The 20,702-nt window shown below is 46.2% G+C and overlaps 1 protein-coding gene across 2 annotated transcripts in view; it reads right to left on the bottom strand.

Moving 5' to 3' along the window:
- CLPB (ClpB family mitochondrial disaggregase) overlaps nucleotides 1-20,702 on the bottom strand; it is a 146,202-nt gene that overhangs the window by 34,709 nt on the left and 90,791 nt on the right. For both annotated transcript variants that reach the window (XM_065881658.1, XM_065881659.1), the window contains one exon: nucleotides 5,019-5,116. In XM_065881658.1, coding sequence (XP_065737730.1) covers nucleotides 5,019-5,116 — 98 coding nt within the window. The remainder of the gene's footprint in view (nucleotides 1-5,018; nucleotides 5,117-20,702) is intronic.

Here is a 20,702-nt window from a genome sequence, read left to right as displayed (position 1 = left end):
TCTGGGCCAAGCACAGAGCCAGGCATGCGGCACAGTGGCTCTCGAAATGAGATGTGAAGCAGGGAGCAGGTTGGGCAAGGCAGGGAAGGGATAACTCTTCACCTTAAGCCAGGAGGAACATAACTCTCTTACCCTCCTGTATACCTCACCTGTTCTCTCCTGATAGCTTCCTTCAGATCTTATGGGAGCACCCAGGCTTGCAGCCCAGAATGAGGGGCTCAGGGGAGCACTGCATCCCCAGCTACCCCTGAAGCAAATGAAAAAATACAGAGATAGGAAATGTGCTTGTGATTCTGTCACTGGGATATGCAAATAAGATATATATGATAGGCCTATCTGCCTAATATTCCTGCCAATTCATTCTCTGGATGTGATTAAAATGAGCAATAAATTCCTCGTGAGTCTCGGTGGAGTGAGGATCTGGGAGTGGAGATGCGGGCTGGCACAAGCACGTCCCCCTCAGCTGAATATTCATCATGGAATAGCTCCCTATATTTTTGTTTTATCTGCCATCGTGTGCACAGAGATAGATTTCTACCTCTCCTTCATCTCTTAGTTAAGATGTGGAAATGGTCTAAGCTTTAAGTATTAAACTCTCCAGCTAGTGAAATCCTTCAAAGTGAGATCACAGTTATCTTCTCTATGAAGCCTGCCCTGCTTATTCTGTCTGGAGGTGATCCATGCTTTCCTGGGGCCCCCACAAACTCTGTATGGACCCCTCCTAAGGCACAAGTCAGTCTGTGCGTATTAGAGCTAAGAGCGCCTGCCTCTCCCCATCTTCCTCTCCCAACAGCCAGCTCAGGAGACAGGAGCTGGGCTTCATCCACCTCTGGATCTTCTCAGGGGGCCCAAGGGGGCTTCTGCACGCTGAGAGAACTGAGCAAACCAGCCATGAGGAGAAACTTATTTAAGCCACCTAAGGTGACAGAGATTCTTTTTTTTTTTTTTTTTTTTGCGTTACGCGGGCCTCTCACTGTTGTGGCCTCTCCCGTTGGGGAGCACAGGCTCCGGACGCGCAGGCTCAGCGGCCATGGCTCACAGGCCCAGCCGCTCCGTGGCATGTGGGATCTTCCCGGACCGGGGCACGAACCCATGTCCCCTGCATCGGCAGGCGGACTCTCAACCCCTGCGCCACCAGGGAAGCCCGACAGAGATTCTTAGATAAGTGAGTGACACATTTGAAAAGGCAGAAGAAAATTAAAAATTAGGCTTATGGATAATTCTAAAATGAGAAAATCATCAAGAAATAATAAGTGAAAAAAGCAGATTCCAAATATGGAACTAGGATCATAACTCATAACACCTTCAGGACCAAGTACAATGTACAAATGTCTGACAGGCAAGCACATAATACAATAGGAAATAGGTGCCTGTGGCTGGAGAGTCCACGCTCCAAACTCTAAGGCATTATACTCACATTAAAAAAAAAAAGTTGGCAAAATAAAACATGGCTGCCAGCTTGAGACCCCTGGGGTTTATACAGTAGGCTACTAACCAGGTTAAAAAAAAAAAGACCACTTATATAAATATATATAGATATGGTCCAGAAAAGGCAAATGTAGTATCATAAGAAGAAATCTCTGATTCCTATCCCAATAGTTACTAATAATAGCTTGATTTTCTAAAGTCACCTGCTTTATTTCAGCTTCAGATTTCTCATTTGTAAAATGTGGGGAATAAGAGCCACTTCATGGCTTTGTTACAGGATTAGAAAAAATATATATTAGAACACCTGGCAGAGTACCTAGATGCACTTGATAAATGGTACCTACAATTATTATAAATAATTAAAAACATTAATAGCAGTTATGTACAGGTAGTCAAGCTATCAGGCTAAAACGTTTTTAACTGAGATTCAGTTCAGTTGACAACTCTTCCAGGAAGCCTTCCTTGATCTCCCAGGCAGTATTAGAAGCCACCTTGGCTTTCCATAGTCCCTGTCCCTGGCCTTCCCTGGGACTGATGACTTGGTGGTGTCATGCTTTACTTGCCTGTCTCCTCACCAGATTGGGACCTCCTTGAGAGTTTCACCCAGCTGTCTTCTTCCCATCTAGCTGAGAGCCTGGCACACAGATGTCATTCATAAATATGGACTGACTTATTTAATTCTCTTCATTTTACTCTCCAAATTTTCCATAATGGGAAAGATGACTTTTATAATTACAAATTTTCTATAAAGAGCCCATAACTGACTATAGAGGTAGGTGAAGGTGGAAGAGGCTGAGCTGGGTGGCAGGGGGATGCTGGATGGAAAGCAGGGGAGGAAGATAAGATCAGAGTGGTGGTAACCTATGTCTAGACAAAGAGCCAGGAGATGAGGTCTCAGGTTGGAGCCTCAGCACCCTCCAGGCCTGAATCATTATGTTACTGACATGGGGCCTGAACTCAGAAAGGAGCAGCTGCTGCTTACTTACTGGCAGAGGGAGACAGAACCCAGTCTAAAGCAGTGTTCTTCCCCTGAAACTCTTCCGCAAAACTCTTCTGCACATTTTTGAAAAGGCATTTTTTTGCAGCTTGGAGGAAAAAAGCAGAGCGGAAAGAATGGGTGACCATGGAGATGCTGAGCAACTAAGAGAAAGACAACGCTGCTGACATCCAGGGAGAGGTGAGGGTGGTTCACGTGGGTAGAATTTGAGGGGACTGCAGAGCAATCAAGTGGAAGTGCTCAGCAGACAGGTGAACATTTCGGAAGGAGGAAATCCAGACTGGGTAAAGGGATCAAGTGCAGAGAGGTGACGACAGAGAAAGTCTTCCAGCTGAGAGGTGACAAAACCCCTGGGCTGGCTCTGAGTGGTCCTCTAGCCTCTAAAGGCAGTCACTGCCTGGGGTCACAGCTCTGTGAGGGAGCTCCTCCTGCAGCAGCCATCCGTTAGGCCTGGCTCTGTCCTAGTCCTAATACTGAATTAATTTCCTCTCCTCCCATCCCCCCACAGTCATCCCTGTGTCTACGTGCGTCTCTCCTTTCCGGGCCAGACGCCCCATTGCCTTCGGCCTTTTCTCATGGCACAGTTCTGCTTGCCTCCTTACTGCCCCCCTCTGCACAGATTCTAAGAGCTCAGTCTACTCAGAAGGTAGCATTTGCAATTGCCCTCTGTGGTCCAGAAGGATCTGACTGGCACAGAGGACGCAACTGCCACTTATTCACTCGGGACACCAGCTTTGTACTGATGTGGCTGACATCAGGCCATTTCTCGGGCAGCCAAATTTTGTTAAGGGTCCCTCTGCAGTCCTAACCCTTCCACCCGCTCTGGCACTAAGTGGCCTGTTCTCCTGCTTTACATGACTAGACCAGGGCCTGCCCTATGTCACACCACCAGACAAATATGGGTACTTTTGGCCAAGTGCAGCGCTTGCTCTCAGGGGACAGTGGTTTGGCCTGAAAAGGGAGATAATGATGGGGAGGCAGTCCCTGAAGTGACTTGAAACAGTGCTCAGGGATTTCCTTATGGCATGGGGGAAGCTGACCCAACTACAGGACAGGAACATGGGATTAGTTCCAGTGAGTTGTGAGTGGAAGTAAAGGGTCCTACTTCAAGGCTGAGCAGTTAGCTGCAGATGCAAGGTCCTTCAGAGCACTCTCTCCTCTCTGTAAGCGAGCAGCAGTATTTCAGAGGGTGGCTGCTCTGCCAGTCAGGTCCCTGAGGATCTAGGATGAGCACAAACCCCCTCTGCTGACCTTCATGTGTAGCATGAGGTAAAAATGAATCTTTGCTGTTTTAAGCCTCCGAAATTTTGGGTTGTTACAATATCATGACCTAGTTTATCCTGACTGCTACACAGACAATGGTATTTTGAATGGAACCTTAGAAACCACTTAGTCACAATGTTTTCACAAAGGTAAACTGATCTTCAAGAGGGGAAGCGCTCACCCGAGGTCACCCAGTCAGTGAGTGGGGGAGCTGGGATCACAACCCCTGTCTTGTCTGTCTTAGTCCGGTGACCTAAGTGCTCTTACTCAAGACACAAAGAATATGTGCCACTAGGTGGGACCTGTCACTCTTAATCATCTCAAAGCACTTCGGCCAGTTTGCCAATGAGAGACTCCATGATGCTGGAAAGAGCTCAAGACTGAGAGTCAGAAACCAAGCCTTCCAGTTCCAGTCCTGCCAGTGAACCTACTATATGACCTCCTGTCCAAGTCTTAGTTACGGTTTTGACAGTAACTCACTCTGGGACCAAATGCAAGTCACACCACATCCCTGGGGTCCAGTCTCCCCAGGAGGAAAAGAAGTCATTTGATTTAGGTTTCAGAGATTTAAAATGTGTGCCCACAGCACAGCCTTCAGGGAGGTTACCTGGGGGGTAGGGACAGTCTGGTGGGCGGGGCACTGGGCCACCTCTCCTTCAACAAGAACAGCTCTATTTTCCTCTGACTTATTTGTTTAGACTTCGATAAGATTTCCCATCACCGGACTTGATGACTTCTCAGGTTCCTGCCAGCTCTGAGATTTGTGATTCTAGTTCTTGGATTCTGCCAAGCACTTTCTGAGATATAATTGGGTAGCTGAGAGGAGCAGAAGGCAGCCTGTTTTCAGAAGGTTCAAAAGTCTGGTTGAGAAGATCAAATGAAGATGGAGATTGTTTTGGCTCAGATTCCACACAAGGCTCTCTGGAGTGTGTGTGGAGGGAAGAGGTCAGGGAATAGCTCTAGAAGGAGTGATGATGGGAAAGGATTACTTGATGAGGCTAAAGAATACATGAGGCCTGAGGAAATAGTACTTAGGCTGAGATTTATGTCTTGCTGTTCTTCCTCCTATGAAAAGGAGCTGGAAGGTCCATTACCTCAAAAACTGAATTTGAAAGTCCTCAGAAGCCAGAAGTGGCCCAGGCCTCTTCCTGGTCAGGAAGAGGGGTGGCTTCCTATTCTTGATCAGAGTGGGGGTTGGATTTCAATTTAAATAGACAATAATCCCCTAAGGAGAAGTGGCCCTTGGTGTGGAACTTGACATAATTTAATGAGTGAAAGACCAAATGCAGCATGGAGTGCCCACAGGCCTTCTCCTTTCTTTGAGACTTACCTTGGCCTCAGAAGTCCTTAAAAGCTTCATCACCTCCCCTTCTCGAGCATAATCCAAGGGTGTATGTCCCATTTCATTCCTCTGCAGGGGGTTAGCTCCTGGCAGGAGGAGAAGGAGAAATAGAGCCTCTATGAGTGATCAGTGGGCTCTCGGCCCTCCCTCAGAGGTGGCTTGTGCCTTGATTTCAGTGTAAGGAATGCTCACAGAAATATGGAGCAACAGAAACCTAACAGATTGAAATACATGTTAAGCTACTCTGAGAGAGGAGTTCTCAGTCCTCTCTGACACAGAGGTCAGGGTACTGAGGTTCCTACATGGGCATGCACACGTGCAGAAACACACCACCCACGCAGAGAGGTGCCACCCACACAGATATGCTATACACACACACAGGTGTGCTGTGCATACAAAAATACACACAGCCAAACATGCTAAAAAATAACACCAAACACGCACATAGATTAATACACCCCAACACCAATGCGTTATTCATTAAAATGCCCGCATTATCAAATCTGTTTGTACACAGATGAATATTCATTCATCAAAATCATATAAAAATCTAAAGCACAGAATATACGAAGTAACAATGAAAAGGCCCCCTTCTTTCTACTCTCTGCCTCTCCCTCTCCTTCAATGCTCTCTTCCTTCTGGACACTTCCTGCCTACCAGAGTCAGCTGAGTCCTCTGGTCATCATCAGCAACCTGGCTGTGCCAGCCCTCACCGGTGCTACTTGTTGGTGAGTTTGTGCACTCAGGCAGGCATTTCCTCCAATCATTGGTTCCTATGATTTGAAGACAAAGAACTTTAAGTATAACAAAAAGAAGAGGCTTGCTGGGGGCCATGCATCTACCTTCTCTCACTTTCAAGTGCCGGCAGCTGATGAGCCCTGAATAAAGTGTCCACTTGGTGCAAAGCCTTGTGGACAGGCAGTCGTGGAGGAAAGGCTACTCTAACCCCCATGCTATCAGAATCTCCTTCCCAAAGCCTAGGTCTGAGAACCTCACTCTCCTCTTCAAAAACTGTCCATTCCATTCAATTTGCCAAATCTTGAATGAGTGGGGCCTGGGAACATGGAAGACTCAGATCTGGCCCTGCTCTAAAAGCACTTCTCTTAAGAACTATGTGTTAAATGGAACATTAAGGTAGTGGTCAACTAGTACTCCTTGATCTTCTTTTTTGCTAGGGAAGTGTTGTCTAGAAGTAAAGAAGGGTTAAGACACAGTCCCTGCCACAGGATATAATAAGTTGGCTGGGGACACTAACTAAACAGGTAAGGCCGTGTCACCATGAGGCCTGGCTCGGGGGGATGTCCAGCCACTGTTTGTTGATGGACAGTAAAAATCAGTGTTTCTCAATCCCAGGCTGAGGAAACATTTATATCATGATATAAAATCATTCCTATTGAAACTCTCTTTTTTTTTTTTTTTTTTTTTTTTTTTTTTGCGGTATGCGGGCCTCTCACTGTTGTGGCCTCTCCAGTTGCGGAGCACAGGCTCTGGATGCGCAGGCTCAGCGGCCATGGCTCACGGGCCCAGCCGCTCCGCGGCATGTGGGATCTTCCCAGACCAGGGCACGAACTCGTGTCCCCTGCATCAGCAGGCGGACTCTCAACCACTGAGCCACCAGGGAAGCCCAACTCTCTGCTTCTTAAAGGACTATAAACTTACCGACAATGGCAAACATTCATTAAGCATTTACAAGTGGCTGTTTGCCTGGGCTGCAGAGAAGAGGTGTGGGAGGACGAGGGGAAAGGAACAGAGAGCAGAAAGTATGATCCAGGCCAAGGAAACTTACTGTCAATAAGAAAAATTAATACTTTTATACATGATCCTATTTTCTAATAGAAATCTGGTATAAAATATTAATATAAATAATCTTTACTATAATATAATTCACATACCATTTAAAGTATACAATTCAAAAAAATAAATATACAATTCAGTGGTTTTAAATGCACTTACAACATCATACATCATCACCACTATCTAATTCCAGATCACTTTCATCATCCTGAAAGGAAACCCCGTCACCATTATCAGAGACACTCCTCATTCCCCTCAACCCCAGCAACCATTAGCCTACTTTCTGTTCCTGTATTTGCCTACACTTGACATTTCATATAAATGGCATCATACAACATGTGGTCTTTTCAGTCTGGCTTTTTAAATTTAGCATGTTTTCAAGGTTCATCCATGTTGCAGCACATGTCATTCATGCTACAACATGAATGTAGGAATATAGCACGTACTTCTTTCTTTTATGGTTGAATAATATTCCATTCTATGGACGTACCCCATTTTGTTTACCTATTCACCAGCTGATGAACATTTGAGTTGTTCCCCTCTTTTGGCTATTATGAATATGCTGCTACAAACATCTGTGTACAAGTCTTTGCATGGACGTATGTTTTCATGTCTCGGGTATATATCTAGAAGTGGTGATGATAATAAGAATAATAGCCACTGGTATTTACTTACTATGTGCTAGGCACGGTGCTCTGTACTTTATATACGTTATATCATTAAATCCTTACAACCATCCTGAGGGGCAGGAATTAAATTACCATGCTACAGACATGGAAACTGGGCTCAGAGGAGTGAGACAACTAGCCAAGGTCACAAAGTCATTTGTTTGGAGCAGGAGTCGAACCCTGGTTGACTACAGTTCTCCACACTCCCACCAGGGCAGCCATGACACACCACTGGTGAAAAATCATTCTGTGGTTTTTTACTGTTTACAGGATAAAATACAACCTTCCTAATAAGGAGGGTGCCTGGGTTCTTCCTAACTAGCAGGCAAGTCCTCAGATGCTCAGTTGGAGCCTCATTTTTTCTTTCAATTCTGTTGGTGCTTACTGGGCACTGTGTATCAGGGCCCTGTATATAGGAAGATGGGGGACTGCCAAAGCCAATGAAGAGTTTTCTTTTTTACATTTCTTGACTACTCTGTAGAAACTGATACCTTGGCCACTCTCTCCTTTGAGTTCTAAAAACCACTTTTCAGGTTTTCCTCACACCCTGTGACTGTTCCTTCTCTCTTCTGCAGGCTCCTCTTCCTGTCTTTAAGATGAGGTCGGGCTTCCCTGGTGGCGCGGTGGATAAGAATCTGCCTGCCAATGCAGGGGACACGGGTTCGATCCCTGGTCTGGGAAGATCCCACATGCTGTGGAGTAACTAAGCCCGTGCACCACAACTACTGAGCCTGCACTCTAAAGTCTGCAATCCACAACTACTGAAGCCCGCACGCCTAGAGCCCGTGCTCCGCAACAAGGGAAGACACCGCAATGAGGAGCCTGTGCACTGCAACAGAGTAGCCCCCGCTCGCTGCAACTAGAGAAAGCCCGCGCTCAGCAACGAAGACCCAACGCAGACAAAAAAAAAAAAAAAAAAAAAAAAAGATTAGGTGCCATCTAGAGTTCGAGTCTAGGCACAATTCCAGCTCTCCAGAAGCTAACGGGGGCCAGAGGTGACCATGCAACTACAACTCAGGACAAGTGTGATCAGTGCGCCAAAGGAGGGACAGCAGGACTGTGGAGGCTCAGGAAGGAACACAGCGCTAAGTGGCTTGTTCGCCTGGCCCAGTTTTCCCAGCCTAGCCCTGTTCTCTCTGGTGCTCAGCACTGAGGACTCGACGGGCAGTGGCAGACATCATCCTCCCCTTTCCCAAAGCTCCTGGACCACAGTTAGGGAGGGCCGAAAGAGAGCTACAGTCATGCAGTGGAAAGGCCTCTCCTTTCTCAGGTAGCCTCAGGGGGAGCTCTGTCACTAAATATGGGCTAGAGTGGAAGGGGGATGAGGGAGAGACCTCTGGAAGGGAAAGAAGAGAAGAACAAAGAGAAAAGATAAATGGTTAAGAGAGGAAAAAAAAATTGGGAGAGAGACGGGGAGGGGGAGAGGAAGAGAGGTGAGAGAAGAAGATAGTGGAAGACCAGATGGTGAGATTAGAAGCTTCAAACAAGTGCTGTCAGTGATCTATATTTGCTTACAGAATGAAAAATGTGTGCCATAAACATTGGCCACTGAGTAGTTTCTAGTAGGAGTCATGTCATTTCTCATAAAGGATGGGATGGGGATAGGTAGGGCATCTCTGCACCGGGGCCAGCCAGCACAGGGATGCCTTTTAAAGCAGGGCTGGGCCTGTCACCAGCCCAGGAGGCTCTCAGCTAGGCCCCACCCCAGCCACCCCGAGCGGGAAAGCCAGCCAGGCTCCCCAAGGTTCTGGAGCCTCAGGGCAGCACGGCTGCTCCCACTTTAGGAAGGCTGAGGCAAGGGCATCATGGATAATGTCCATCTAATATTAGTCCCCCAGCCCCTGCACCCTCGCTCTGATGCTCTGGCTTGACTAATTGCTGTAATAATTGATAGAACCTGACTTCTACAACTGATCGATTTCACCTCCACGACCAACGGCCACAAACCATTACACTCCAATAAATAACCACATTGGGCCTCACCCGCCTGCCCTCTCCCGGGGCATCAGGATGGCCCATGCCCTGGCCTGACCTCTCCTTGCCTCCCACCCAGGGCCCCTCCGGGCCAAGCAGCTGGTCTAGAGGGTCAGGCTTCTGGAAGTAAGTCAGAGGGCTGGGCGGAGGTGGGGAGCGCTAATCGCAGGCCATCCGTCACCTCCCACTGGCTGTCTGGGGCTCAGGCCAACACCTGGAGCACCCCAGGCAGTATAGTGCAGGACCCCTCCCCTCCTCTCCCTGCTTCAGATTAGTGTGTCCCAGCTTATAATATGTGATAAACAGCAGACTGGCTCCCTGGCAGCACTGCTGCGGCTGCGCCTGCCCCCTACAGCTGTGGAAGGTCACTCATTGGGGAAATATGTTTCTGTCAGTGGTATTGAAAAAAGTTTAGTGGAGTGACAGGCCTCAATTTTTCAAATTTTATTAACTCCATCCTCTTAACCATTTGTCTTGAATTCCTTCAGATTCTGGGGGATCTGTCAATAGGGCTCGGGCCAGGAAAGTAGGATGGGGGTGGATGGTCCTGGGCCGGTCCTGGCTGGTGCCAGTGACAGGCTTGGGTCTCAACACCCAGGGCAGGATAAGGCAGTGGAAATGGTATTCATGGGAGAGGAGGCCTGGCCCACGGGGGCTCAGGGAGCCTGCTGCTCTTCTCTGGTACAGCACCTGCTTTAGGTTTGACATAATCATAGGCTTTCTGAGTGGAAAAAGACCTTAATGATGAGCTCTTCCAATTCCTTAAGAAGAGACTCCCCTCTACTACATTTGAAACAGGTGGGTCATTCTGGCTTCCCTGAACATGCCCAGAACCCAGTCCCAAGCTCATGGCCTACCAAGGGGTTCCCGCCACTAAACTGAGGGCAGATTCTTTTCACATGAGCCCCAACCTCTCTCTCCAACCCCACTCCCACCTTGGACTTCCTGTAAACACCTGTTCATCTTTTAAGACTCAGTTCAGGCTTCTTCTCCAGGAAATCTTCCTTGTTTCCCTACCACCCCAGGCTTGGTACCATCCTTTGTGCTCCCACAGGCCCATCTGCTTCTATCTTATTACACTGATCCCTGTGTTAAAACAGTCTGTCTCCATCCAAGACTGAGAACCCTCAGAAGTCAGGGACCATGGCTGATCCACTGCTATATCCTGACTACCCAGCACAGGGCCCGGCACAGAACAGGTGTTCAATGAGATTTACCAAATGAACGGACTTCTTTCCATGTGCTATCTTCTGAGGGCACACACAACATGGCTGTTCTTCCTGACCCAGAAAAGCCCTTCTCACAGCAAGTGTGTGACCATGTTCTTTGCTCCTGCGGGCCAAAGCCCCCAGTCTCTTTGCTGGTTCTAGACACCTCTTTGTCTCGGTGACAGATCAGGTCAGGTCAGGCTCTGACACCCTCAGTGCTCTGTGGGTGGGAAGTGGGGAGGAAGTGGTTGGAGAGAGAGGCCCACTTGCCCTTCCTGGTGAGAGTGCTAAAGTCAGAGTGGGAGATGGGATTCAGATCTTCTCTGTGCTGACAGCAAGCCTATGGGGAGGGGAGGAGGCACGTTACTCCCTCCTCCCTTGACACCACTCTGTTCTGGCCCTCTGCTAACTCTGTGACTATCTAAGAAGATGATGCGTATGAGACAGCTTTAAAAAAAACCAGTAACTGTCCTATACAAATGTGTGAGGCTATATTATCAATAATATTGACATGCTCACCCACTCCTTCCCACCCCCCACAGTTCTATCAGCCATTGGGGCCTTCTAGTGACCCAGATCTACCACCACTGCAGTTTCCATGATTCACCCCTTCCCCTAACTGCAGCTGGCTCCCTGCCCCCTAAAAGGGCACACAGCCTGGAAGCCAGTGGGGATGGGGGTCACCACTCCCTGGTTGTATGACTGGGGTCCTGCTTCATTTCTCTGGTGGTAATGACTGCTGCCCTGCCTACCTCTAGGGCTTCTGTTTGAACTAAATAAGATAAAAAGCCTGAAAACTATTGGTGGGGAGAAAGATTGTACTGGCTGTACAATGCTCTTTGTAATAACTTCTGCATTCACTCTTCCTTTCCATTTTTACTGCTGGCTCCTTTAGCACCTTCATCCTGATTTTCACTATTTTAACAGTCTGTTTACTATTTCCAATTAGAAGGTTTTGTTGAATATAAGGGAAATCTTTCCCATGATCAGAGACATCAATGTGGAGCTATCCATTCTTTTTGGCTGCGAGCTCCCCATCAAGGAAGCGCTCCAAGAGAGACAGGACGACCACATGAGAGATGCCGTGCACCTGTCCCATCTCCACACTCACCTTCACTCACCTCCACACTGTTGTCTGGGACACTCCTCATGCCTGGAACCCCACTCCTTGTCTCCCTGACTATCCAGACCCTACCCCCTTTTCAAGGGCCCTTCTCTGGGAAGCCTCCTCGCCCTTCCAGTTCTCAATGCTCATCATCTATGGGCTCCTATTATCCTCCCACTCCTCCCTTTTCTGGGGGTCCATCTCTGTTTAATCTTCAGAGTTAGTCTGTGTGTAGCTCCTCAGGTCAGAGATGGACTGATTCTTCTGTGTGTTCCCAGAGGCTGAAGGTGAGAGAGAGGAGCCCTGTCCAGAATGCTGCAGGCAGCACAGCAGCACTGGGAACAGAGCTGAGGTTCCTGAGCTTTTCCCCTAAACCAACCACTGAGCATTCTCAACAGAATCCATACACCCGCGTACATGTGCACCTGCAGATCAGCCTCCCTGGTAACCGAGAACATTTACTGAGTTCTTATTATGTGCCATACCCTGTGCCACTACTTCCTTCTATTTAATTCTTAATAAGAATTTGATGAAGAAAGCAGGAGAGGTATATTTTTTTTCCATTTCACAGATAACTGAGTCCAGTGGAAGAGCAAGGTGAAAGGAGACTGGCTAACATTTGTTGGGTGTTACGGCCTTTATATACAGTTTTCATCATACAAAGACTGAGAAAACAGAAGTGGGGAGAACTGAAATAATCTGCCCACAGTCATGGGACTTATTATACTATTTTTCTCTTTTGTATATGTTTGAAATTTTCCATAATAAAAAAAATTTTTTTTAAAAGAAGACAGGTCTGGTTTTCCACCACATAGTGCTACCTTCCAAAGGCCTGATGACTCAAAAAGAGCTAAAAATCATCTTTCCTCTTCCCTTCCAATGTGCTCAGATGATCCAAAACCAAGATGGGGGTGGGGCGGGTCTCCAGAGGCAGGTTTGGGACAGGCAGGTTTGGGACAGACAGCTTTGTAGAAGGGTACGAAATGGAACTCCTTTTCCTCCCATTCAGGGCTCCCCTGTCTGGGATGACAGGGGAGCCCCCAAATAGGTCATTTAGAAGTCCTAGCTGGCCCCCAGAATGTCATTTGGAAGTCCTAATTCTCTGACACACACAGTCTGGTTGGGAACCCTTGCCTTCAGGGAAGTGGATTTCTAAAATTCATGGAACAGAGAGCTACTGCCTCATGGCTCCATCATTAAAATTCACTGAGTACTGACTTTGGGCCAGGAGCTGGGCACGCAGTGGAATCAAACTTGTTCTTGCCCTGGGGGAGAACCCAGACTGGTAGGAGACAGACAGAGACAGAAACAATGACAATATAGTGTGGTGTCAGGATGAGAAGAGGATGATGAATCCCTCCCCCGACTCCAAGGGAGCCATACACAGTGTAGCTGGGGAGATGGAAAAAGAGTACCAGCTTTAGAGCAGAAGGTGCTATAATAAGAAATAAGGGGAAAAAAGACTGGAGAAAGCCTGGAGAGGGGAAAGTCAGAGCTCAAGGTCATGGAGAATGAGTGGGAGAGTGTAAGCTAGAACCCAGGCCTTCCAGTCCAGGGCTCTTTCTGCTTGCCTCAAGCCCTACCCCATGAGCTTTCAGTTCCAGCACTGACCAGAGGGACTAGACTACACTGGGTTTTCACCATTCTCTTCAGTGTGTCAAACGCCTCTTTGCCTACCACTCAGACCCAACATTCTGCAAAGACCAGCTCCATCTCCCCTGCCTTGAAGCCTTCTCAGACCACTGCAGCCTACACGGACAACTTCCTCCTTTGAAGCCCTAGAGTACTTATCTGATCACACACTTAACACCCATATGTGTCTTGTCTCCAGAAGCAGATGCATTACTAAAGGGATGCTTTGTGAAGGCCTAGAAAAGGAAATGGTGATGATCCCTAGGCATCAGGATGGGTTCACAGAAACCCAGTCCTCATTTCCTTTCTTCATCAGGATTACATGTGTTTGCTTAAGCAGGTACAGTTAGGGCATATGTAGACTTCTTCAGACATGTGCTGGGGTGTCTCAGGACAACACTGAGGACACAATGGAGAAATGTGTGCTCCATGTCACTACAGTGTGGAGGGTTAGTCAGTGACTGGTGGACTAACCAGACCCAAGCGGCAGGGTAGAGTGACTGACAGATCAGAGGTGAAGAAAAAGCAAGTTTCCAGTGGCAGCAAAAAGGCTTGGTCCTGGTTCAGCATGTTGACCCCTGACATGGGGATGGACTGTTCATCATATCTATGGATGTCAGATTAGGGTGGGAAGAGTACCAAATACATGTGTGGAAGATGGACATTAAGAGCTAAAACACATGAGATGAAAATTAATGGAGATAAATGGGAAGTCATGGGTTTTGGATGACAGACAAAGCGGAGACTGTTCTGGGATGAGTGATCAAGATAAGAAAGGGTTTAGAAGCCATGTGAGAAACACGGTTTAAGGAACTGGAGGTTTAGGCTGGAGGAAAGATAGCTCAGGAGAACATGCCTGAATTTTCAGGTATGCGAAGGGCCATCATGTGGAACAGGAATTAGATTTATTCTACATGAACCCAACAGTAAAATTAAGACCCTTGGAAGCAGATTTTGGCTCAATATTAGAAAATTCTAACCATCAGAAAATCCAAAGACAGAATGTGAGCAGCCTCAGGAACAAATGAGTTCCCCAGCACTGGAAGTGTTCAAGCTCTGAATGGGTAACAATGTGGTAGGTCTGCTATCTACACATCAGTTTACAGAGGTTTTTTTTTTCAAGATTGTTAATTTGTATTTATTCATTCATTCAGAGATATCTTTGGAGAGCCTTCTATGCATCTGGCACCATGCCAGGTGCCAGGGACAGAAAGGTGAATAAGAAGACACTGTCCTTGCTCTCAGGGAGCTCCTGATCCTGCTGAAAGCAGATGGACAAGTTTATTTCAATAGTATCTTATGCCTTGATTACAGGCCTCAGGACAGGGAAGGCTGACTTCAGCTCAGGTTAATTCAAAGAGTTCCTATGGAAATTCAAACACACATTTGGTTACTAAAGGTCATAGTTTAATCAAGTCCAAATCATTTGTGTAAACCAACTACTGGCTGTGGGAACAGAAGTGTACACTGAGGCACAATTTGTGAATTTTTGTGCATGGTATTTTGCTCTTACAGTCCAAATTGGTCTTTGGCTGGGACTTGTTTATGTATCTACAGATTGTCTTACAAGTGGCTGTGGTGTCAGGGCAAAGTGATTTAGCTAGCAGGGCTACCCAACTCTCCATTTCTTACCCACCCTATGGGGACTGCTTCAGCACAGACATAAACATGCTCCTGCTGTTACCTTATTGCACTCATCACATGGGGAGGCTAGAAGGCTTGATTCAGGGATATGATTGGATTTTAAATCCCAGTCTCCCAGGATTTTAATTACTGGTCTGGGGCAGCAGGGCTAGGCACTGGCTGCCTTTGGATGGAGGAGGTCGATACGCCACTCCACAACATATTGAGCCACAATGCCTGAAGACTCTATTTCTCTATTTAATCATCTTTTGCAAAATTTACAGTGGAACAGGAGGGATCAATACTGAATTTATCACATTCTCTTGTAAATATGAGCCAGGAAAGAGTTCCAGGCAGTTTGTTACTGAATGGGAGGGAACACGTCTGTGTATAGCTGGGCATTAGGAAATGAGACAAAATCCATACTTCTTGGCATAAGCTACAGATGCTCAGCCAGTCTCTAAAAGCCTGAAGACAAGTTCAATGGGAAGAACACTGATCCATTCATTCATGTGATCAACCAACCAACATTCCAGAGCACCTATTTTATGCTGAACCCTGTATACTCTCCAGGAACATAACTGGAGCTCTGCTCTTGAGATCATAATCACAGATACCACAGTGGCTCTGCCACTTACTAGTGGTGGAGCTTGGGCAAGTTACTTAGCAGCCTAACGCCTTTGAGTATGCATATGGAAAATGTAGGTAATAAGAGTATTAAACTTGCAAAGATATTTTAAGTACTGAAAGAGAGAAAAGCCTTAGTCTAGAGCTTGGTACAAAGTAAGAACTCAATAAATGACAGCTATTGTTATTTTTACTACAATTACCATTATTAAGCATTCCTTCCTGTAATATTTCTCACTAATGGTGTATGTGTAGAGATGGAGGTGTCGAGGAGGGAGCCAGCCACCCCAACTCTTTAGCAGATGGAAGGGAGACTGAGTGGCCTTCCACAGGTTAGAGACCTACTCAGGGCTACTGGCAGCAGAATCAGATAAACAGAAGGAAGAGGATATATGAGACACATGCTAAGCTCTGTTTTTTCAAACTTCAGTTGTAATCTTTAAAGCAATAAAACAGCTTCCTAGGGAATTCCCTGGTGGTCCAGCAGTAGGGGCTCCGTGTTTCCAATGCAGCGGGCAGGGGTTCAATCCGTGGTTGGGGAACTAAGACCCCACATGCCACACGGCTCGGCCAAAAATAAGCTTCCTAAAATTGCTGTGGGGTAACAGAGTGAGAAGTGATTCACTTCCGGTAGGCAAACCAGGAAAAGTGACAAGAAGAGACATAAATGAGTTGGCTCTTGAAGGCTAAGTAGGGGTTTGATAGGTGGTGAAGTGGGGAAAGGGCATCCCAGGCACAGAAAAGTGAATGAGCAAAGGTTTGGAGGCAGGAAAGACTCCATGCTAGGGAATGAGTAGTTGAGTGGGCCTATGGCAGAGACAGTTCCTGTGTCCCCAGGCCCACCTGGCTGCAGGCATGCCCCTGGTAAGCCTATCAAGCTCTGGTCCCAATCCTGAAGCAAACAACTGTCCCCTGCCCCTCTTGGAGATAGGGTGGTAGAAGATTCCTGGTGGACTGCAGAGAGACTTGCAGGCTGGGTTAGGCATGTGAGCTTAACTCCCAAGCACTAGAAATTACTGAAGGTTTCAAAACAGGGGAGTGGTAGGGTTTTGCAGGGTAAAGGTTTGGAAAGGAGCCTAGAGGTAGGGAGACCAACAAAAAGTCTCTTACAGTAAAGCAATTATACCCCAATAAAGATGTTTAAAAAAAAAAAAAAGTCTCTTACAATAGTCCAGGTGAGAGTGATGAAGTCTGAACTAGGATAGTGGGGACAGAGGAGAGAGGATAAACTTGAGAGAAAACTCTAAGAAAGATGGGCTTGGTGGAAAGTGAGGGTGAAGTCATCAGACACTTATAAACACTTTCTTGTTTGGGTGACCAGTAATGATGATGCCATTCACCAACTAGGGAATACAGAAGAAAGTATGAGGAGGGCTGGGTTTGGATACATTGAGCATGAGATGTCTACAGAATATGAAGCATCAGCAGAGCTACTAGAGACATGAAAATGCCTGATGTGTTCTAAGGAAGGCAAATATGCAGGCTGGTCTGGTTAGAAAAGAGGTGATACAAAAGCATGGAAATGAACGTTCAAACATATCGAATATTTCACGTACAGAGTTAGGTGAGGAAAAGGGCAAAAGCAAAAACTCCTGCCAAAGATTTCTGTTCAAGGCAAACCTCAGGTAGGGGTTTTCTAGATGAGGGATAATGCTCTGAATAGCATGTGACATATACGTTGGAAGTATGGGGATCCTTAGTTCATTTTCATTTGGGGCAAGTTTCCTGTATGTTGTGGGCTTTCAGTAGGCCAGCCCCTGTGCTCCCTACAATCCAGCACAGACTATGCTCAGAAGTGGCAGCAGGCTCTGTGACCAGAAAGCAGCTGGGAGCAATTGTCAGTAAGGAGGGAGAGACTCTGGATAAAGCAGAGTTCAAAGTGAACTATAATAAGAGCCTGGGTCCCCAGGCTTCAGTGCCCCTCCTCCCCTTCCTGCAAATGACAGCTGAGACCAAGGCAGCCAAGCCTGGGGTCTGGGCTGAATTTAGCAGTCATAATTATACTGCTGACGTCTGGGGCAGAGCCACAGTCTCTGCAGAAGGCAGCAGCTTTTGTTCGTGCGCTAAAAGCACACCATCTTCAAACATGCTAATCGCATGTCTGCTTCCATCTAACAACACTGAAGGAGGCTGAGGAAAGGGCACACAATGCCCACACATCTGGCTAATTCAGTTACAAGGCCAATCAATCTTGATGGGTTGTCTATAAAATACCAACCACCCCAAAGGACTGAGCTGACCAGATGTTTAAGCTTCTGTTGACCAATCCCAGCCTAATGTCCATAGCAGGGAAGAGGGGGTTATCAAGAGATGGCTTAGGCTTCCACTCACATGTCTATTCCCAAAGCTAAGTAAATCCTTCTGCTTGAATGAGAAGTACCAGCACGTCAGAGTGGTGGCTGAGCCAGGCTAACTGGAATGAAGTACACTCAAATATACAGACTTTCACTCTGACCTTAAGGAAGACAGGAGGCCCTATTTACAGCTGGCTTTGAGAACAGCTACAGAAACAGAAACCGATGAAATAGTTTTGCTAACTGCACTTCCCAGAATGGAGAGAATCAGGAATACAGAGGCAAGTATCTTTAACTATGATATTTTTTTTTTTTTTTTTTTTTGCGGTATGCGGGCCTCTCCCGTTGCGGAGCGCAGGCTCAGCGGCCGAGGCTCACGGGCCTAGCCACTCCGCGGCATGTGGGATCTTCCCGGGCCGGGGCACGAACCCGTGTCCCCTGCATTAGCAGGCCAACTCTCAACCACTGCGCCACCAGGGAAGCCCTAACTATGATATTAAATGCCACAGGCTGCAGTTCTGGGCACAGGAACTGTTCACCACTGATGTCTACTTTTCAACCCCCCATCAAGGTTGAAAGGAATTACTCATCTCCCTCATAAAACTGTTGCCAAAAAAATCTGAAACAAACAAACAAAAAACCAGGAGCCACTGCCAAACGGACTCTTCCAGTTAATACTCCTTCCTTCATGCCCAACCACAGTCACCAGGCAATAGTCACTGAAAGTATAAGTGGAAGGGTAGTGGGGAGATTAGGAAAAGGAGAAGACGGGGAATAGACTTGAAATCTATACCAAGAGGACCATTTTCAACCCAGAGCTTCTTGCTGGTGCTAATGATTCCACTGTTTCTCAAAAGTGCTTTTCCCTAATTAATTCTAAGGACTTTACCAAGTCTGTCTCAGAGTTGAAGCTTCATGACAAACCAGATGGATGGACTTGGGTAAAGGAAACCTCCAACTTTTTAGAAAGTGGTGAGAGAGAAGCACATTAAAAATGAGGGTTTATTGTGATAGCCCATGCCCAGAACAGTACCTGGCACTCAGTGGGAATTTAATAAATATTTGCTGACTGAATAATTATGCCCTAGTTATTATGCAACTGAGCTATGTGTTTGTCAGGTGTCAATGTGTTTGTCAGGAGAGGCCTCCTGTAGTCCCTGGTAATAATGCTGAACAAAATCACTCACAGAGATCCGGGGCATCTTCTCTCAGCCTGAACGAGAAGGGATGAAGTGGTATTGGGAGGTAAGGGTATGGACCTCATTACCACCCACACCCAGAAACCTCTTCTTCCTCTGCCCATGGCTGTAGTAACCAATGATGCTGACCAATCCTGCCCCCTTTGGATTCTTTTCTACCTTGATTTATATGATACACAATACCTAAACCTTTGTCTCCTTTGCAGGTTCCTGTTCATTCTTCTATCCCAAGTCATGGGTGACACCCAAGGCTGAGTCCTCAGCCCTTGTCCCTTTCTCTCTTATCCATTCTCCTTTAAAAAAAAATAGTTCCAATTTGCACAAACTATCCCAGTGGTTCTGAGTCCTGGCTGTACATTTAGGACTATATGAGAAGTATTAAAACCATATCAATCCAAAATGGGAGAAAATATCTGCAATATATATCACAGATAAATAGCTAATATTCTTAACATACAAAGAACTTTTAAAAATCAAGAGGAAAACAAAGACCAAAAGTCCCAGAGAAAAATGGGCAAAAGACATGAATAGGCAATTGACAAACGGAGAAAAAATGGCTCTTAAACATTTGAAATGATGCTCACTTCAGTCATAATAAGAGAATCAAACTAAAACTATACCAAAATACTGTATCTCACCTATTAGACTGGCAAAAATTCAAAAGCCTGGCAATATACAATGTTGACAAGGCTGTGAGAAAACAGCCACTTTCATACATTACTAGTGGGAATGCAAAATGGCACAACTTCTATGGAGGAGAAATTTGCAATATTAACCAAGGGCATACACTTCTCCTTTGACCCAGCAATACCACTTCTAGAACCTTACTGTAGAGACGCACCTCCCACAATCCCCAAATGTATGTGCAAGAGGTTATTCACATAGCATTATTTGTAATTGTAAAATAATGGAAATCAAGCATAGGATATATAGCACATACACACAATGGGTTACTATGCAGCTGTAAAAAATAAGGAAGATATCTGTGAAATGATATCGAGTGAATTTTAGGAAATATGGTTAAGTAAAAAAAAGCAAACTTCAGAAGAGCATATATAGTATGCTTTTATGTAGGAAAAAGGAGAAATAAGAAAACACACATATATTTCCTTATACAAAGAAATACAGGAAGAATAAACCAGAAAACAATCAAAACTGGTTATCTACAAGGGGTCAGGGCTTACTAAGGAGAGCAGAAAAAAGTTGAAAGGGACACAGGAGGGAGCTTTACTTCTCTGAGTATACCTTTTTGTACAGTTTTTAGAAAAACGTTAATGTTCTACATATTCAAACAACAAAATTAAAACAAGGAGAGGTAGAGGAGAAAAATCCTAAAACTGAAAGAATATTGAAAAAATTAACCCAACTGTATTTCAAACGAACAACATAAACACCCTGAAGGGAAAAACACCCACCTAAGTAACTGAGGAACCAGTATTTGACTATATACCCTTAGCCTTGGATGGAGTAGCTGTGAGAACTGTAAACAAATTCTGACCTGAACTCTTTTAGTAGTTTGTTTCCTATAGTGGTTTAGCTGAAGTAGGT

This window comes from Phocoena phocoena, chromosome 8, assembly GCF_963924675.1.
Source record: "Phocoena phocoena chromosome 8, mPhoPho1.1, whole genome shotgun sequence".
Classification (NCBI taxonomy): domain Eukaryota; kingdom Metazoa; phylum Chordata; class Mammalia; order Artiodactyla; family Phocoenidae; genus Phocoena; species Phocoena phocoena.
Note: the sequence above shows the minus strand (reverse complement) of the source record. Positions and strands in the feature narration are given on the sequence as shown.